The sequence below is a fragment of the Rhinoraja longicauda genome, chromosome 22 (assembly GCF_053455715.1).
Source record: "Rhinoraja longicauda isolate Sanriku21f chromosome 22, sRhiLon1.1, whole genome shotgun sequence".
NCBI classification, from domain to species: domain Eukaryota; kingdom Metazoa; phylum Chordata; class Chondrichthyes; order Rajiformes; family Arhynchobatidae; genus Rhinoraja; species Rhinoraja longicauda.
In genome coordinates this window covers 9,896,434-9,916,797 of record NC_135974.1, presented here as the reverse complement: position 1 = coordinate 9,916,797, position 20,364 = coordinate 9,896,434, and the positions used below count along the sequence as shown (strand labels likewise).

The 20,364-nt window shown below is 42.4% G+C and overlaps 1 protein-coding gene across 7 annotated transcripts in view; it reads left to right on the top strand.

Annotated features, from left to right (window-relative positions):
* The window catches only part of LOC144604383 (calcium-responsive transactivator-like), a 69,579-nt gene that overhangs the window by 2,588 nt on the left and 46,627 nt on the right, over positions 1–20,364 (top strand). For 6 of the 7 annotated variants that reach the window (XM_078418712.1, XM_078418717.1, XM_078418711.1 and 3 more), the window contains exons 2-5: positions 573–649; positions 14,529–14,613; positions 17,731–17,875; positions 19,981–20,181. In XM_078418712.1, coding sequence (XP_078274838.1) covers positions 573–649; positions 14,529–14,613; positions 17,731–17,875; positions 19,981–20,181 — 508 coding nt within the window. Of the gene's footprint in view, positions 1–572; positions 650–10,498; positions 10,977–14,528; positions 14,614–17,730; positions 17,876–19,980; positions 20,182–20,364 lie in introns of all 7 variants that reach the window. The other variant, XM_078418718.1, reaches the window with a different exon arrangement.

The window sequence follows — 20,364 nt, the reverse complement described above, 5'->3', positions numbered from 1 at the left end:
TCATATGTAATTTACAGAATGCTAAAAAAGAAGAATCTCATTCTTCCAGTTTGAAAAAATGATAATTGGACAAGATGTTCAAAATAGTGGTTTTTTTAAAATTAGCATTGACCCTTCATTGTTATCAAATTTGATATAGAACATAACCATATTGGTATATCTTTCAACTGCCAAACTAAAGTTTGCCCCAGCTGCCAACAGAAAACAGGTTTTGTTTGAACTTCAAAAATTGCATTTAAACACCTAAGTAGTCCACAAATTTTGTAAGTTCTGCATTTCCATCAGTGTAAAGATTGAAACTAATTTTTACCTTTGTTTTTGGGCAGCAAACAGATACTTGAAAATAAGGGTCTTTGTGGACAATTTGTAGCAATAAAATTGAACTGCAAGTCAAACATTGTAATGATTGGAGGCTGGTCCATAATCAATTTTGTTTATCAAGAATATTGTATTTTTAATAGTCCACCAGAACTTTACCCAATTAAAGATATTTTAATGTGAGGTATGCTAAATTGATACATATTATAACATTTGGTTTGTAACTAATTTTTTCTAATAATTTCTGGTTTTAGATGTTGGATGAGAACAATCATTTGATACAGTGTATCATGGATTACCAGAGTAAAGGCAAAACTGCAGAATGTTCTCAGTAAGTCTTGTCATTTTGAACTTTGAAATTTTCAAAGTCTCAGTTACCATCCTAACCTCCAGAAGACAAGTATGTATGAATATGTGTATGAATGCAAAAGGCCTAAAGATTTTCTGCTGGATTTGAGTGAAATTGTTTGGGGAATAATTTGACGTCAAAGGAATTTATCTGGCATATTGTAGTAAACTTAATTTGGACATATTCTTAAAATTGACATTTAGTAGTTGGGGCCAGTTAAAATCTCACTCCTAACACAGTGATATAATTGTCTTTTTAAGATTGTGAACTATTATGGCCCTGATGTGGAGATCTTTATCCAACATAAACAGTCACATACCTGATAGCAATTTTGGTATGATGAATGAGATAAGGATTGTAACAGCAGTGGAAGATCTGCTATTATTAGATCTGCAAGTTTTTTCTGGATTTAAGTGTTTACATTTTGATCGGGAATGAATGTTTTTAAATGTTAAGAGTTTTAAATGCAGGTTGACTTTTTTTTTAGAACAGAGCTCACCAAATGTATCATTGTTGTTAAGTAACAATATATTTTAATGTAAGATATTCTCTCCCTTTATTCCCTCTCCTACTACATCAAGGGTTCCCAACCTGGGGTAAATTTTGCCTAAATTTGTTGATTCTGGATTTGTACATTTTGACTGACTGTGTTTGGCTCTGGTATTTCCATCTGTTCATCATTAGTTGTTCATAAATAAGTGAAATAACATTGTTGTATGCTATTATTATTGTTATTTGAACTTAAAATAATAATGTTAAAAACAGTATTTTTAAATGTCCCCTTTGTCGGTTGCTTTATTATGGTAGAAGTGTAAACTCAAATTACTGAACAAAACAGAGTGGGGGTAGATTTACTTTCGAGAAGTTGCAAAAGGGTAAATGGGACGAAAAAGGTTGGGAACCCCTATACTACATGATTCCAAGGTGGAAAAAATTGCTGGAGGAACTTGGATAATGAAACTGATGAGGTCCTCCAGCAATTTGTTTTTGTGCTTGAGATTCCAACATCTGCAGTCTCTTGTATTCCAGGGGTAAAAATCTGCTGTGGATATTAGGTGCAAGAAGGCTTACCACTAAAATAGGAAAACTCTTAAGAGGATTATACTTTTTCAGAAATCTGCATGTACTGTAGTGGCTTGTGATGCATTCTTGGAAGGTCTTGCTAATTGTATAAACTACTCGCCTGTGCTTTGTGGTTTGCGGTGCTGTACTCATAATTGACTTGCAACATCGTACCTTCCCCCACCCCCCACCAGCCAAACCAAGTATATGTTCTTCTGTGGCTATTGAATAGAAGGTGGAATTTTATAGGCGATCATTTGCTGAACTTTCAATAGTACAGACATTTGATCACCTGCATAAGACATGTATTGTTTTCTGAAGCATTTTTTTTGGAAAGTACTCTAAAGTCAACCTTATTTTGGGAATTGTGGCTTGAAAGAAAAATATAAAATTCAGCGATAGAAGAGAGCAACTTTATGGCTCGCACTGCAGAAATGAAGCAGCAGAAACTTTATTCTACCTGAAGTTAAAAATAAAACAGTCAAGTGCTCATTATATTCTACTAAGCACAATCCAAAAGAGTGTCATTATTAATTTTTAAACCATTAAAACTCTTGTGCAGTTTGAAAGATAATTTGTTCCTATGCATGATGGTGGCTTTAATACATAATTGCTTTTCTTCAAATTAGTATTATTTGTGCAGGGTGCTTGCTTTTGAAGTGTATTGTTGAACTGTACTTAATTTGGCATAATAGCACTGATATATTGAGACCTACATGGAATCTACATAGAACTGCTGATGTATTGAGATATACATACAGAGAGAACAGCAGAGAAATTGGCCCTTCAGCCCACCATATCCTTGCTGTTCTTTTTGCCCATCTATGTTAACCCCATTTGTCCACATTTGTATTGTTCTATTTCAGTGCCTGGTTACAAGCCTGGCAAAAGTAGTGATTGTATCTGACTCCGCCATCACCTCTGGTGAAAAGTTTCTGATATCAATCACATGTGTTTTAAAAAAACATTCCCTCTGATTTCCCTGTACCATTCCTTCCACTCACCTTAAACCTATGTGTCTAGGTTTTGATATACCCAGCATGGGAAAAAGATTGACTATGCCTCTAATAACTTAATTACCTCTATCAGGTCATCTCTACCTGTTTTTAACTCCAGTTTATCCAAGCTCTTACGATAACTGAAGTTCACCAATTCATGCTTCATCCTGGTGAATCTCCATCTTTCCTAAATGTGGAGTCTGGAACTGCACACAATACTCCAAATACCAATGCTTTTATATTTTATGCCCCAAACTTGCGTTCATTTTATTAATGTACTTCAATGTAAGCTTGTAACAAATTTTCATTCCAATATTTTTTTTGCTATTGTAGGAGCTTTCTTTTGCTTTAGAGGTTTTATCAATTGTCATTGCCAGTTTAATGATCTAGAACCCTATTTGCATATTGGATCAAAATCATAGAATAACTACAGCACAGAAGGTAGCCATTCAATCTGATTCGTCCATGCTGGCTTTGGACAGATACATTAAAATGTAGAAAATTGGAGCTAGCTTAGAGCATTTGACCTTCAGAATAAAAGGACATGCCTTTAGAAAGATGAGGAGGAATGTCTTTAGTCAGAGAGTGGTGAATCTGTGGAACTCATTGCCACAGACGGTTGTGGAGACCAAGTCATTAAATGTTTTTAAAGTGGAGATTGATCGGTTCTTGATTAGTAAAGGTGTCAAAGGTTATGGGGAGAAGGCAGGAGAAAGATAGATCAGTCATGATTGAATGGCGTAGACTTGATGGGCACAGTGGCCTAATTCTGCTCCTATGAATTATGAACTTCAAATCTGTTCCATTGTTTAATAGGATAATGATCATCTATATCAATTCACGCAGCCTCTGCAAAACCCTTGAACTGCCATGTATTCTTCCTTTCCACCAACCGTCTACATCTCCACAAAGTGTTGTTATCCATCTCACTATCCTTCCAAGTTTTGTGTTAGATACAGATTTGGAAATTTATGATTTTTGCAATATATGATAATCATTTTGAATGAAAGCCTGAACAGCAAGTAAGAATAGCAATAGGATAATCAACCATTGGAGACTTGTTGTACAATTCAATTAGATTATGATTGTATTATGGCAGGTTTGCATCTTAATTTAGTTTACTTACCTTATTCCATACCTATTAATATTACCTATTAATATCCATATACATATGTCCCTCTAAATTTTTTTATTGACCTCCAACTTCACAAGTTTTTGGCAGAGAGAATCCATTGTTCGTCTTTTGTGTGAAATAGCCTGTTTGACATAATCAACAACTGATGTGGCTCTATATTTAATGCAATGCCTAATTTTTAGATGTTCCACAGGATAGAATCTATTTGGCTACTATATTAAATTCCTTTAGATAATCTGACATCATTTCGATAAATGACATTTGACGTCTTTTATTTGCTTACTTTGAATACCTCTATGCTTGATATATTTGTTTTGTTTTTTTTTTTGCTCCTGCATTCCTTTCCATTTTGTTCCCTATTCTCCTATTAATATTATTGGTTATTATCAAAATTCAGTATTTTATATGCAATTCTGACACTTTAATAAGCCAATTTTCTGCCTTGCTCATAATATCACATTGGAGGCTGGAGTTAATGAAATAATAGCTAGGCGAGCATTTACCAGTAGAATCTTCAGATCAGGAGTAACTCGTTCAGAGTTAAGCATATTCTAAGATGCTGCTGCCAGACCATAAATGTTTAATAAAGTAGGACGGTATAGATTAATAGTTGTTATTTGAAGTTTATTTTTTAGTGTTACAAGAGGTTCAGTAGAATTCTCATTTAACTCATTGCTACGAAAACATCATCAGAAATTATCAAGAGAGCAGTTAGCAAACAAAGCTGTTCTGAGTTCAATTGTTCTTGGAAACTTGTACTTGGTTAATAAATTCTAATTATTAGCATCAACCAGTTTCACAATAGATCTGGAGTCATTTTTAACCTTTTGTCCATTCACAGTGCCCTTGAATGGCCAAACTGAGGGCTGAAGGACGAGGTAATTTGGGAGCTTTTGTCATGCTACAATGTTCATTCATTTATTCATTGCATTAATCAATACTTTACCATAGTTTGGGGTCAGCAGTATACATTGCCTGCACTTGCAGCATGCTTGGTACCAATTCTAACTTTGTTAAAGAATGCTGCATTTGCAGAGACTCTCTACGAGACCAAGTGGGCCCATTGGGCCCAAACCCATCCTGCATTGGTGCAGCACCCTCACCTTCCCCAACCTCCCCCTCTCCCCCAACCTCCCCCTCTCCCCCAACCTCTTCCCCAACCTCTTCCCCAACCTCTCCCCCAACCTCTTCCCCAACCTCTCCCCCAACCTCCCCCTCTCCCCCAACCTCCCCCTCTCCCCCAACCTCCCCCTCTCCCCCAACCTCCCCCTCTCCCCCAACCTCCCCCTCTCCCCCTCTCCCCCAACCTCCCCCTCTCCCCCTCTCCCCCAACCTCCCCCTCTCCCCCTCTCCCCCTCTCCCCCTCTCCCCCTCTCCCCCTCTCCCCCTCTCCCCCAACCTCCCCCAACCTCCCCCAACCTCCCCCAACCTCCCCCAACCTCCCCCTCTCCCCCAACCTCCCCCAACCTCCCCCAACCTCCCCCTCTCCCCCAACCTCCCCCTCTCCCCCAACCTCCCCCTCTCCCCCAACCTCCCCCTCTCCCCCAACTTCCCCCTCTCCCCCAACCTCCCCCTCTCCCCCAACCTCCCCCTCTCCCCCAACCTCCCCCTCTCCCCCAACCTCCCCCTCTCCCCCAACCTCCCCCTCTCCCCCAACCTCCCCCTCTCCCCCAACCTCCCCCTCTCCCCCAACCTCCCCCTCTCCCCCAACCTCCCCCTCTCCCCCAACCTCCCCCTCTCCCCCAACCTCCCCCTCTCCCCCAACCTCCCCCTCTCCCCCAACCTCCCCCTCTCCCCCAACCTCCCCCTCTCCCCCAACCTCCCCCTCTCCCCCAACCTCCCCCTCTCCCCCAACCTCCCCCTCTCCCCCAACCTCCCCCTCTCCCCCAACCTCCCCCTCTCCCCCAACCTCCCCCTCTCCCCCAACCTCCCCCTCTCCCCCAACCTCCCCCTCTCCCCCAACCTCCCCCTCTCCCCCAACCTCCCCCTCTCCCCCAACCTCCCCCTCTCCCCCAACCTCCCCCTCTCCCCCAACCTCCCCCTCTCCCCCAACCTCCCCCTCTCCCCCAACCTCCCCCTCTCCCCCAACCTCCCCCTCTCCCCCAACCTCCCCCTCTCCCCCAACCTCCCCCTCTCCCCCAACCTCCCCCTCTCCCCCAACCTCCCCCTCTCCCCCAACCTCCCCCTCTCCCCCAACCTCCCCCTCTCCCCCAACCTCCCCCTCTCCCCCAACCTCCCCCTCTCCCCCAACCTCCCCCTCTCCCCCAACCTCCCCCTCTCCCCCAACCTCCCCCTCTCCCCCAACCTCCCCCTCTCCCCCAACCTCCCCCTCTCCCCAACCTCCCCCTCTCCCCCAACCTCCCCCTCTCCCCCAACCTCCCCCTCTCCCCCAACCTCCCCCTCTCCCCCAACCTCCCCCTCTCCCCCAACCTCCCCCTCTCCCCCTCTCCCCCTCTCCCCCAACCTCCCCCTCTCCCCCAACCTCCCCCTCTCCCCCAACCTCCCCCTCTCCCCCAACCTCCCCCTCTCCCCCAACCTCCCCCTCTCCCCCAACCTCCCCCTCTCCCCCAACCTCCCCCTCTCCCCCAACCTCCCCCTCTCCCCCAACCTCCCCCTCTCCCCCAACCTCCCCCTCTCCCCCAACCTCCCCCTCTCCCCCAACCTCCCCCTCTCCCCCAACCTCCCCCTCTCCCCCAACCTCCCCCTCTCCCCCAACCTCCCCCTCTCCCCCAACCTCCCCCTCTCCCCCAACCTCCCCCTCTCCCCCAACCTCCCCCTCTCCCCCAACCTCCCCCTCTCCCCCAACCTCCCCCTCTCCCCCAACCTCCCCCTCTCCCCCAACCTCCCCCTCTCCCCCAACCTCCCCCTCTCCCCCAACCTCCCCCTCTCCCCCAACCTCCCCCTCTCCCCCAACCTCCCCCTCTCCCCCAACCTCCCCCTCTCCCCCAACCTCCCCCTCTCCCCCAACCTCCCCCTCTCCCCCAACCTCCCCCTCTCCCCCAACCTCCCCCTCTCCCCAACCTCCCCCTCTCCCCCAACCTCCCCCTCTCCCCCAACCTCCCCCAACCTCCCCCTCTCCCCCAACCTCCCCCTCTCCCCCAACCTCCCCCTCTCCCCCAACCTCCCCCTCTCCCCCAACCTCCCCCTCTCCCCCAACCTCCCCCTCTCCCCCAACCTCCCCCTCTCCCCCAACCTCCCCCTCTCCCCCAACCTCCCCCTCTCCCCCAACCTCCCCCTCTCCCCCAACCTCCCCCTCTCCCCCAACCTCCCCCTCTCCCCCAACCTCCCCCTCTCCCCCAACCTCCCCCTCTCCCCCAACCTCCCCCTCTCCCCCAACCTCCCCCAACCTCCCCCAACCTCCCCCTCTCCCCCAACCTCCCCCTCTCCCCCAACCTCCCCCTCTCCCCCAACCTCCCCCTCTCCCCCAACCTCCCCCTCTCCCCCAACCTCCCCCTCTCCCCCAACCTCCCCCTCTCCCCCAACCTCCCCCTCTCCCCCAACCTCCCCAACCTCCCCCCCTCCTCCCCTCCGCCCCCCCTCCCCCTCCTCCCCTCTCTCCTCCCCTTCCACTCCCCCCCACTCCATCCACCTCAACCCCCATTATGCGCCCCCACTCCCTCCCTAGGAGATAGATTTAAACTATAAAATGTGAATAACGTTAAATATATAACACTGATTCCAATGAAACTTCTTCCATTAGCACAAAAGGGACGATGGTGAGTAAGGTGGACATAAAATTGTCGTGCTATCATGTACTGTTTTGGCTGTATAACAGGTATAACAGAGCTTTATTTGTCGTTCGGTACCGAAGTACCGAACGAAACTACATAGCAGTCATAGAAAAGAAAAAAACAAAAAAAACCCCAAAAAAACAGGAACAAACAAACAAACAAATGAGAGTTTTAGTATATGGATTTTAGGCTGGACTTAACTAGAATAGGTACAGTTGGTTGTTGGAAGCAAAACGTTAATAAATTCTTACAGATGTAGCCCTCTTGTGAGATGAGTACTTTATGTTGAAAGATTGGCTGAAATCCAGTAATTATTTCCCACGGATAATTACGTTTTCACTCCCAGTTATTGATATAGGTTTGATATTGATATAGGAATATCTAGAAATTGTTTTGTCCTTGGCTTTCAGTTGACAAAGAATTGATGACTAGTCAGTGAGCAATATGAAAATTAATGTAAAATCTAATAGAAAATCATGACTATTGTAAGGTTTTAAAACAAAATGAATGTTTATGGCAGAATGAAATTCAACAATTATTGTATGACCTTGATACTTTGGAAGTCAATAAGACTTTGGAAATTAGTACAAGTTTGAAACTATATTTGTAAACATCAAACAAGTTATAAAATGGGAGGTATATTTGGAAATGTCCTTATATGGTTCTCTGAACAAAAAGTTAGTCATAAATTAGATTTTAAAAAATACAATGACTTGTAGAAATAATTAGATTTGGATGTTTTGATCATTGTTGAACACTTTCACCACAACTTCCCATAATTTTGAATTTCAGGATGAAATTAGTCATTTGTCATTTTCAATTAAAGCACAAATTTAGCGATTGACTTAATAGTTTTTCTTCACACTCTGGCTTGTTTTTGTAAATGTTTCTGGTTGTTTCTTGTGTTCCATCTAATCAACTCTTATTTGATTTTATACTTTTTTATTCTACTCGGTAATGGGGGCATGAAAGTTCTTGCTTTTTGACATAATCAAAGATGTCAGTGGGCTATTTTGTGTGCAGTCGATAGGAGATGTAGCCACTGAGCATGATTTGCTGCAATTAGCATTCATTATTTTGCAGAATTTGAAGATAATTTCTCCTGAAATGTGAATCTATCACATTGACAATATCACAAGATATTGTGAGATGAAGATTCATCTATTATTAAAAGTTATCCAAGTGCTGCCTCTATTCTGAACTGTGAGATCTGAAGGAAATAATTATTTACATTAAAATAGAAATCATCAAGCTAACCTAACATTAGATATGGAAGCTGTTCTCTGGAAGAAAACCATTCCAATCATTTTACTGAAATGAATTTAATGTCAAAGTCTAATTGTTGTGAATGAGATGGGAGCAATCAGTCTGTATTAATTAAACAGAAAGCTCCTTCTAAAACCAAATCAGAGAATGCCAGAGAATAACAATTTTTGATTTGCTAACACTAACAGATTTTTTATTTGATTGAGGTAGTTAATTTTCTGAGAAGAAAATAGTAACTGGAGAAGTTATGTTTTTGGAAATGTCCACGAGGATCCTTAAAGGCAGAGCTTGCTGAAATATACTGTGTTATACCTATAAATGTTCTGCGGAGTTCATAAATTATGATGATGGTCAAAGAATAATTTATTACATCATATTTTGTTTTATTCTTATCGGCATCTTGGGTAGCTAATGGATGATTCATGAAGTTACTCATGATGGTACTGACATACTGATGGTAAATAGTAGATGCTGCTTTATATTCTCCTGAAGTGTTAGCTTTAAAGTCTGAATCTTATTTAGAATATTAGTTTTTGTTATGTCTGTTTGTATGCATATATTTCAGTGGCAATGCTTTTTTATATTTGTTTACAAGATCTGAACATTGCAGCAAGACTAGCATTTAATCCTCATTGCTAATCATTCTCGAGAAGGTGTTGTGAGCTGCCTTCTTGAACCATTGCAGCCCTTTCAATGAAGATATTACCATGGTGCTATTGGACTGTGAGTTTCAGGATTTAGATCAAGTGACAACGTAGGAAGGACAATTTATTTTAAGTTTAGGTGGAGAGGAAATTGGGGGTGTTAGTGTCCCCACACAGACATTGCCTCAAGCCTTGGTGGGGAGTTTGAGAAGTGCCATCAGAGTACCTTGGGCGAGTAACTACAGTGCACTACAGTACAATAAACACTGTGCCAATTGTGGAGGCTACCTTATCTGGGATAGTGTCAATCTTCTTGAGAGATGTTAGTACTGCACTCCTCCGGGCAAATGGAGAGCATTCCTTCATACTCTGCATTTGTGTTGGAAAAGCTTTGAGGTGTCAGGAGGTAACTTGCCCAATACCAGATCTGTTCTTAAATCCATGGTATTTATGTAGTTGGTCCACTGAAGTTTCTATTTACTGGCGACCTCCAGGATATTGATATTGGGGGATTAATTAATGGTAATTCCATTAAGTGTCAATGCCTCCCTTGTTAGTGATGATTGCTGTCTTGTGTATATATGGCCCAAAAAATATTTTCTTCTTGTCATTTCTTCCCTGAATGTTGGCTAGGTTTTGCAACATGTAGGCTGCAGCTGGTCTATTTGCAGGGGAATTGCAAATGGGACTGAATATTGTGCAGTCATCAGTGAACAGCCCCTATTTCTGATCATTATGATAAAAGGATAATAATTGACAACGCATCTGAAGATGATCCTGAGGAACTCCTACAATGATACGTGTAGGAAAGAACTGCAGATACTGGTTTAAATCGAAGGTAGACACAAAATGCTGGAGTAACTCAGCGGGACAAGCAGCATCTCTGGAGAGAAGGAATGGGTGACTTTTTGGGTCGAGACCCTTCTTCAGACAATGATATGCTGGGGTTGGTATGACTGACTTTTAAGTAACACAACTATATACTTTTGTGACAGGTGGATCTTTAAGTTTGCTGATGATACCACTGTTGTCGGCTGGATCAATAACAATGAGATGAACTTCAGGAAAGAGATCGAGAACTTGTGTCATGGTGTGAGGGCAACAACCTAGCCCTCAACATCAATAAGACAAAATAGTTGGTCGTTGACTTAAGGAAACAGGGAAGTGAACACAACCTGTCCTCCTCAATTGATGGAGCTGCTGTCGAGATGGTGAAGCATCAAGTTCCTTGGCATCCATATCTCCAGCAACTTAACCTGATCCCTTCACGCTGAAGTGGTGATCAAGAAAACACTTCAATAGATATACTTAATGAGGCATCTGAGAAGATTGGATGTGTCTCGAACTGGTATGGCAACTGCCCTGCTTTTGACCACCTGAGCTCGCAGAGCGGTAAACACAGCCCAGTCGATCACAGGCTCATCACTTCCTTCCATCCCATCCATTTTGATGGTGCATTGCATCAGGAAGGCTGTAAGTATTGTCAAGGAGGCTGCCACTTTGACCATTCCTTTTCATTCTTTCAACCCTCTGGGAGAAGGTATAGCAGCTTGAAAGCTCATGTCCAGATGAAGAACAGCTTGTTCTCCACTGCTGTTAGACCCCTGAATCAATCATCTCTTTTATATCCCTCAGATGTGCTACCACGTACTCTAAGCGTTATCTCATTCTTTGTGTACTTAGCACTGTAAGCATTTATAGTTGTATTTATCATTACTCTTTTGAGCTTCATGTGAATGAGGAATTTAATTGCACAATAAAGTAATCTGAATCTGGAGTTTTTCCCTTTTTTGCCCAAATGTTTGCAATTTTACCTGGGTGGCTTGATGTCTTGAAATAATGTCAGGAAACTGTGAATCTTAACTCTATAATTCAGCTCTTTGGTCCATATTTGGACCAAGGCTGTGCTTTGAAGTCAGGAACCAGGCAGAATTTAAACTCAACATGGGCAAGTAGGTGCCACTTGATAGCACTCTTGACAGTGGTTTCCATCACTTTGCTGATGATTGATTGAGTGGTAATTAGCTAAATTGGATTTGTCCTGCCTTTTTTGAACAGGATATATCTGAGCAACTTTCCATATTGCCAGATATCAGTGTTGTAATTGTATTGAAATTAATTGGTAAAAAGGAGGAGGTATTCTGGAGCAAGTTGTTAGTAATACAGCTGCATTGTTCTCTGATTGCTTAGTTTTTAGTGTATCAGAGGTTCTTAACCATTTCTTAATATCGTTTGGAGTGAATTAGATTGACTGGAAAAATGGCTTTTGTGATGTTGGGGATCTTCAGAAGTGGGATTGATCATTTGTTTGGCACTTTTTGCTGTGTAAATATTTTCTTTTGTAATCATTTATTGGGCCATACCACCATTGACCATGGGATGTTATTGGTGTTGCCTCCCTCTATTAGCTGTTTAATTGGCCATCACCATTTGCAATTAGACTTGGTAGGGTGTTTGAATTTTAATCTGATTCATTTGCTGTGAGATTGTTTAGTTCTGTCTTTTGCATTTCCTTGTTGTTCAGCAAATAAATAGATATTTGAATATAAGAGCAAAAGAAAAGAAGAGCTGGCCCCACCATTCAATGTGATCATGACTGAACTGCCCCAGACCTAATCTCTTCTGTATCAGTTGCCTTGGAACTTAAGTCCCTGATCTTACAAAAACACTCTTCCTCTGCAAGTACTCACAATGATCAAGCCTCCATAATCTTCCTATGTAAAGAATTCCAGAGATTCACCATCCTCTGTGAGAAGTTGTCCCTATGCACCTTAGTTTTAAATAATTTTGTGACTATATCCATTTGTTCTGAATTCTTGTAATACTGTAACCTGGTCCTGCATTGCCACCTCACTGGTCTGGCACCTAATTTTTAAGTATACTTGCATCTGTTGCACCCAGCAAGCATTTCTAAATAATTAGTTTAGGTAGGGTTGATCCCTTGGCTTGATTGTAATTGCAGAATGAAGAATATGCCAAACCATGAGGTTACAGATTGTGATGGTGTTGCTGCTGCTGTTTGCCCACCGGGCGTCATTGGTACCTAATTTTGAACTGCTAGATCTTTTCTGTGACTGTTCCACTTAGTTTGTTAGTAGTTTCAGATACATAATGGTGACAGTTAGATTTGGGAAGACAGAGAAAGGAAACTATTTTGTTGGTTCTCCCAGTACCTGCTGCAGACCCAATTTGGCTGCTATGTTCTCCTGAATTCAGCCAGGTCAATAGACAATAGACAATAGGTGCAGGAGTAGGCCATTCAGCCCTTCGAGCCAGCACCGCCATTCAATGCGATCATGGCTGATCACTCTCAATCAGTACCCCGTTCCTGCCTTCTCCCCATACCCCCTCACTCTGCTATCCTTAAGAGCTCTATCCAGCTCTCTCTTGAAAGCATCCAACGAACTGGCCTCCACTGCCTTCTGAGGCAGAGAATTCCACACCTTCACCACTCTCTGACTGAAAAAGTTCTTCCTCATCTCCGTTCTAAATGGCCTACCCCTTATTCTTAAACTGTGGCCCCTTGTTCTGGACTCCCCCAACATTGGGAACATGTTTCCTGCCTCTAACGTGTCCAACCCCTTAATAATCTTATACGTTTTGATAAGATCTCCTCTCATCCTTCTAAATTCCAGTGTAGACAAGCCTAGTCGCTCCAGTCTTTCAACATATGACAGTCCCGCCATTCCGGGAATTAACCTAGTAAACCTACGCTGCACGCCCTCAATAGCAAGAATATCCTTCCTCAAATTTGGAGACCAAAACTGCACACAGTACTCCAGGTGCGGTCTCACTAGGGCCCTGTACAACTGCAGAAGGACCTCTTTGCTCCTATACTCAACTCCTCTTGTTATGAAGGCCAACATTCCATTGGCTTTCTTCACTGCCTGCTGTACCTGCATGCTTCCTTTCAGTGACTGATGTTTTAGGACACCCAGATCTCGTTGAACATCCCCTCTTCCTAACTTGACACCATTCAGATAATAATCTGCCTTTCTATTCTTACTTCCAAAGTGAATAACCTCACACTTATCTACATTAAACTGCATCTGCCATGTATCCGCCCACTCACACAACCTGTCCAAGTCACCCTGCAGCCTTATTGCATCTTCCTCACATTTCACACTACCCCCCAGAAGCATGATAGTTATTGACTCCCTCACCCAGAGCACATTCTATGGCCTTGATACATCTGGTGTTTTCCAAGTTTGTTTAATGTAGAGCAACACTGATTCAGGGTGACCCCAACTGCTCCGGTTTCCTCCCACACTCCAAAGACGTACAGGTTTGTAGGTTAATTGGCATTTGTAAATTGTCCCTAGTGTGTAGAATAGTGCGAGTGTACAGGGTGATCGATGGTTGGCGTAGACTCGGTGGGTCGAAGGGCCTGTTTCCGCACTGTATCTCTAAAGTCTAAAGCCTTAAGATTGTTATCCAAGCACATTGGGCTGCTATGTTCTCCAGAATTTGGCCATCTCGGTGTGTGGTGGTGCTACCAAGCTACTCTTGGTGATGGTTATTAACTCCCTCACTCAGAACATTCTATTCTATGCACACATTCTATGCCCTAGATACCTCTGGTATTTTTGCAAATTTGTATAATATAGAGGAACACTGATTCATCAGGTGAGAAAGGATTGTTGGTGGGGGGTAATCGAAGAGGTTTCCTTGTGCATTTTTGACCTGATGCCATGAGAAAATGAGGCTCATGTTTATTTTGCACCCTACTACTGAAATTTGAATTTGGTTCTGATGATGTCTTGGATTTGGAATGTTACCTACCTGTTTCTCTTTGCACGGATGCTGACTGTTTCCCGCATTTTCTGTTTTTATTTCAAATTTGCAGCATTTGTGGATTTTTGATTTTCATTTATTATTATAGATCGTAGATATTAGGCCAAGGCCAGACTTGAGTAATGTTACAACATGTAAGTTTAGCGTTAATGTTCACCCTTATTGCAAAGATTGCATTGAACATATTTCTCCTTGATTTTTAAATTTTTCTTTGTTCTTCTGTTTGTTTAGATATCAACAGATGCTGCACAGAAATTTGGTGTATTTGGCAACTATAGCAGATTCTAATCAAAACATGCAGTCCTTGCTACCTGCTGTAAGTAATACACCATTGATTCCACTACCAGGGTTGTAGCAAAACCAATAAAAAGAAACAGTGGTGAACTAAATTTCTTTTTTTTTCACTGATTAATACCTCATTAAAATACCAACATTAAAGATGTTGTATGTAAATATTAATTAAAATCATGTTGTAAAATGTACCATTCTTGTGTAGCATATTGCATGGAGTTGTGTATTTGCAATTTCACTGATAACCCTTTGCTAAATATGTAACTTAATGTAACTAAATTAACTTAGTTCTTTGGAAGATGGCAGAATTGATTTGCAGTCATTATGTAGACCCTTCTCCCCCCCCCACCCCGCTGAAATTATCTTGTCTGCATTTTTGGTAGGTAATCAAATTAAAAAATATAATATTGTAAACAAAGGCAAATTTATTTTTTTAAGTATTAAAGATCATGCAATGATACAGAAGAAAGAACTTGCATTTATGGAGAATATTTTATAATTATATAATTATAATATTTTATAATGTGCTAATGTTTGGCAACCAGTGAAGAACTTTCAAACTAGTTACTGTTACTAAATGCATTAATAGACAATAGACAATAGCTGCAGGAGGAGGCCATTTGGCCCATCGAGCCAGCACCGCCATTCAATGTGATCATGGCTGATCATTCTCAATCAGTACACCGTTCCTGCCTTCTCCCCATACCCCCTGACTCCGCTATCCTTAAGAGCTCTATCTAGCTCTCGTTTGAGTGCATTCAGGGAATTGGCCTCCACTGCCTTCTGAGGCAGAGAATTCCAGATTCACAACTCTCTGACTGAAAAAGTTTTTCCTCGTCTCAGTTCTAATTGGCCTACCCCTTATTCTTAAACTGTGGCCCCTTGTTCTGGACTCCCCCAACATTGGGAACATGTTTCCTGCCTCTAACGTGTCCAACCCCTTAATAATCTTATACGTTTCGATAAGATCTCCTCTCATCCTTCTAAATTCCAGTGTATACAAGCCTAGTCGCTCCAGTCTTTCAACATATGACAGTCCCGCCATTCCGGGAATTAACCTAGTAAACCTACGCTGCACGCCCTCAATAGCAAGAATATCCTTCCTCAAATTTGGAGACCAAAACTGCACACAGTACTCCAGGTGCGGTCTCACTAGGGCCCTGTATAACTGCAGAAGGACTTCTTTGCTCCTATACTCAACTCCTCTTGTTATGAAGGCCACCATTCCATTGGCTTTCTTCACTGCCTGCTGTACCTGCATGCTTCCTTTCAGTGACTGATGCACTTGGACACCCAGATCTCGTTGTACGTCCCCTTTTCCTAACTTGACACCATTCAGATAATACTCTGCCTTCCTATTCTTACCACCAAAGTGGATAACCTCACACTTATCCACATTAAACTGCATCTGCCATGCATCCGCCCACTCGCACAAGTCAAGTCACCCTGCAACCTCATAGCATTTCCTTTGCAAATTCTCCATGCTTCCCGATAAATGGAGCTTATACACACGGGCAAAGACAATATCAGAGCTGCTTTAAGGCAGTATCTACAAGTTTTCATTTTTGATGTAAAATTGCTAACTTATAATGTAGTGGTTCTTGGTCTTTTTGTGACACCCTAGATGATCAGCACCGAAGCAGTTTGATAATAGGGTGAGATACATATGGTTGTTGTACTGCTACTGAACGGCCTATTTACGCTTGTACAACTCAGTAGTACTGTTGATTTATTCACAAAATGCTGGAGTAACTCAGCAGGTCAGGCAGCATCTCGGGAGAGAAGGAATGGGTGACGTTTTGGGTCATATCATATCATATCATATATACAGCCGGAAACAGGCCTTTTCGGCCCTCCAAGTCCGTGCCGCCCAGTGATCCCCGTACATTAACACTATCCTACACCCACTAGGGACAATTTTTACATTTACCCAGCCAATTAACCTACATACCTGTACGTCTTTGGAGTGTGGGAGGAAACCAAAGATCTCGGAGAAAACCCACGCAGGTCACGGGGAGAACGTACAAACTCCTTACAGTGCAGCACCCGTAGTCAGGATCGAGCCTGAGTCTCCGGCGTTGCATTCGCTGTAAAGCAGCAACTCTACCGCTGCGCCACCGTGCAGACTGAAGAAAGGTCTCGACCCGAAACGTCACCCATTCCTTCTCTCCCGAGATGCTGCCTGACCTGCTGAGTTACTCCAGCATTTTGTGAATAAATCGATTTGTACCAGCATCTGCAGTTATTTACTTATACTACTCAGTAGTACTGTTGAATTGCCTAAATAGAGGGTGCCCTGGACGTCGCACTGTGGTCTGATACCAGTTGTTTCAGCTGGAGTGCGGTCCTGATCTCCCAACTTCCTCATTGGAGACCTTTCAAATACCTTCAATTGTAGTTTATTAGACGTTATCCTGCACTGAACATTGGAACCCTTTATATGTACATTGTGGACGACATGATTGGATTCGTGTATAGTCTTCTTTGACTGGCTAGCATGCAAACAAAAGCATTTCACTGTATATCGGTACATGTTACTATAATAATAGACTAAACTAACTTGTTTCCAACTTGTCATAGTCCTAACTGAGATTAGATGGAAGTTGGGTTCTCAAACTTGTTTCTGTTGTACATGAATTTTACACTAGCATATTTACAAATTGCTCTGTTGGTTCCTAATGGAGGAATACTGAATATTGATCCTCAAAAATGCTGTTGAACACATAACAGCTACCCACACTTCAGCACTGTAAAGAAGGGAATGCTGAATACCTTTGTCACTATCCAATGGCACTTCACAAAATAACCTCTGTGTGCCAAATAACAGTATTCATTTAGTGCAGAATCATCAATAACAGACTATTTACTCATTCGTTTGTTTCCTGTAAGCAAAACATTGCTCTGCACAGTTTAGCTGAACAGTTTGCCTATATAACCATGACTAAACTTCAAAAAATAAATCCATTCATTGCAGAATGTTTTGGTATGTCTTGAGAGTATGATAGGCAGCTACATAAATGCAAATTTATTTGTTCTCTACATGAATGTAATTTATTTCTAGCATCTTTAGCCAATTGTAATATATTTAAAAATGCAATTGTTAATTGTGTTTTTTACATTTGTACCATTTCCTTTTTCTTAGCCACCTTCCCAAAACCTGTCAATGGGACCAGGAGGAATGAATCTGCCTGGATCAAATCAAGCTTTGCATTCGCAGAATGTTCCTAATGACACTATGGGGGGAGGAATTCCTCCTTCCACACTAATGCAGAACCAGATGAGCAATGGTAGGTTCTAACAATGTCGCTTATTTACAGTTTGTTGCAATGCTATGATATTGGGATCTGCTAAACCAAAGGCTGAAAATGATAGAATTCAGATTTATTTAATGCCTGGTATTGAGATTTCACAGAAAAATTAGTTACAGAAAATTAGAAGGTTGATTGTAGGATATAGATTTGTTTTTTCCCCAAATGTGGATTTGCCGTGGTATTGCTCACGATAATGTGTAACATTTCTCTTCTGCTTCCGACATTCCCTCTGTCTTTGTGAATCACTTTTGGGTTGTTTTCCTTAATATCTTGCTTTCAATTAATTTTTCTCTCTCTGTTAAAAATTATCTCTTTCTCCTCTATACTTATCGATCAATTACCTTTTTCCTTCCTCTTTCTCATCACTGGGAAATATAGGCTGTCATTGGAGGAGAAATCTTTTGAAACCGGTAAGTAGGTTTTGGAGATAGGGATTTGGTCAGGGTGATGAAATACTGGTAACATAAGACCGTGCTGCAGAAAGAGCTGTGAATTAGTTAGTTGTCAGTCCATTATTGTTGTGTGATACACTAGTTGTAGTTACATTTCCTACTACCAGTTTTCATCCCTTCATCAACCACATTTTTTGGGCATTTCGGCAAAAGACTTCAAATGCAGCCAACATAACAATAAAAAAAAACCCCATCCCAATTGGACAGTCTTGATATCCATTGTTGGGGGGGGGGATATTCCGTATGATAAGATTAATGTTTCTTCCACCTTGGATGGGATGGGTTTTCCCTCAACCATACATCAAAAATTCTGCTTAATTTTGGAACAGTAAAATTGGAGTCCTATAATGTTCATAGGACATTAACATTTGAAAGTTTCAATATGCAGAGTGCATTATTGCTGTGCCTGTTGCTGCTTGTTAAGTGGCTCTCCAAGTGTTCCTTTCAGAAACTGCTGTTGTATGGCCTGAATACACTTCCCTTTATTGTACTTGATGCTCTCAATGTGACTTCCTCTACATTAACAAGATCAAGTGTTGACTATGCAAATGTTTTGTTAGACACGTGCTCTGTCCACCATGGCCTGCAGCAGCTTCTGGTTACTAGCCATTTTCTCCATTCCAATCCTCTCCTTTCTGTTCTTGGCCTGCTCCACTGCCAGAGTGAGGCCACATGCAAACTGAACGAACAACACCTCATGTACTGCTTGGATAGCCTACAACCCAACAGCATAAACATTGAAGCCTCCAATTACAGTTAAACTCCTCTCCCCCCTGCCCCCCCCCCCCATTTATAAATCCTGTGTGCACACCTTTCTCCCCTGCCCCTGTCACCCATTTCCTTTCTCCTCCTACTCATCTCCTATCCCTCCCATTTTCTCTTTATTCCTCCCCCCTTCCCCAACCCTCCATTCCCTTTCACCCTGTAACCCTCGCTCAGGTCTCACACTTCACTCTTCCTCCTTTTTCCTCATCTGATTCTCCATCTGCACCTTTTGGTCTCCATTTCACCTCTAGCCCTTTTTAATATCTTCACCCATCTTCAATCACTCCTTCTCACCTGAATTCACCTATCACATGCCAGATTTTGTTCCACCTTTTCTCCTTACTTCTCTTTACCAGCTTTGCCCCCTCAACTCTATCAATCTGAAGAAGGGTCCAGTCCCAAAACAACATCTATTTCCCTCCACAGATAATGCCTGGCCTGCTGAGTTCCTCTATACTTTGCTTTTGTTTCCCATTTCCTACTTTCCTATTCTGATCTACTTCAATAGAGATGTTTATATTAAGAAATTTGTCATGGGCTTGGGCCCATGTGCTCATCTATAATGTGATGTAGCAAGAGTGTGTTACCCCCATTCACCTCTTTTTGAGGGAGTACTGGTTGAGGTCTGAGTTCAGATCCAAGTTGCTACTGTGCATGTTTTCTTGGTGATATTGATTAGCTATTGCTTGGGCTCTGAAGATATCACTATGTTTGTTGTTTATTTATATCACATGGCAACTGGAATAGATGGTAGACCTTTCCTATTGGTTTTGACTTTAACTGAGATGTATGCCACAGAATTGGATTATTCCAGAGGAAAACCAAACAAATTATTTTGACTGAGCGTGGTTCTGTTTTTTTTAGGTCCTACTCATGTTTCAGTTCAACAGTCAGGACCAGCCACAATGCCAAGTTCTTCAATGAATATGCCTGTAAGTAACCATGGAACACCAGGTGGTTATAGTCATTCTGTGCCCTCTTCACAAGGGATGCAGATGCAGGGTCAGAGTCAGTCGCTGGCAAACTATGGATCCCGGACAAACATGAGCATGCAAGCCAGTCAAGGTAAACATTTAAAAATAGCTGTGTCACATTATTATAGTGGATAACCTGCTGTAATAATTTTTGCTCTTTGCATGCATCACATTTCTGTGAATTTATTTGGATTCCCCCTTAAACAGAATGGCAAAGAAAATTCGGCCTAGAAATTCAATCATGCAGCATTTTATTCATTTTTATGTAATAGGT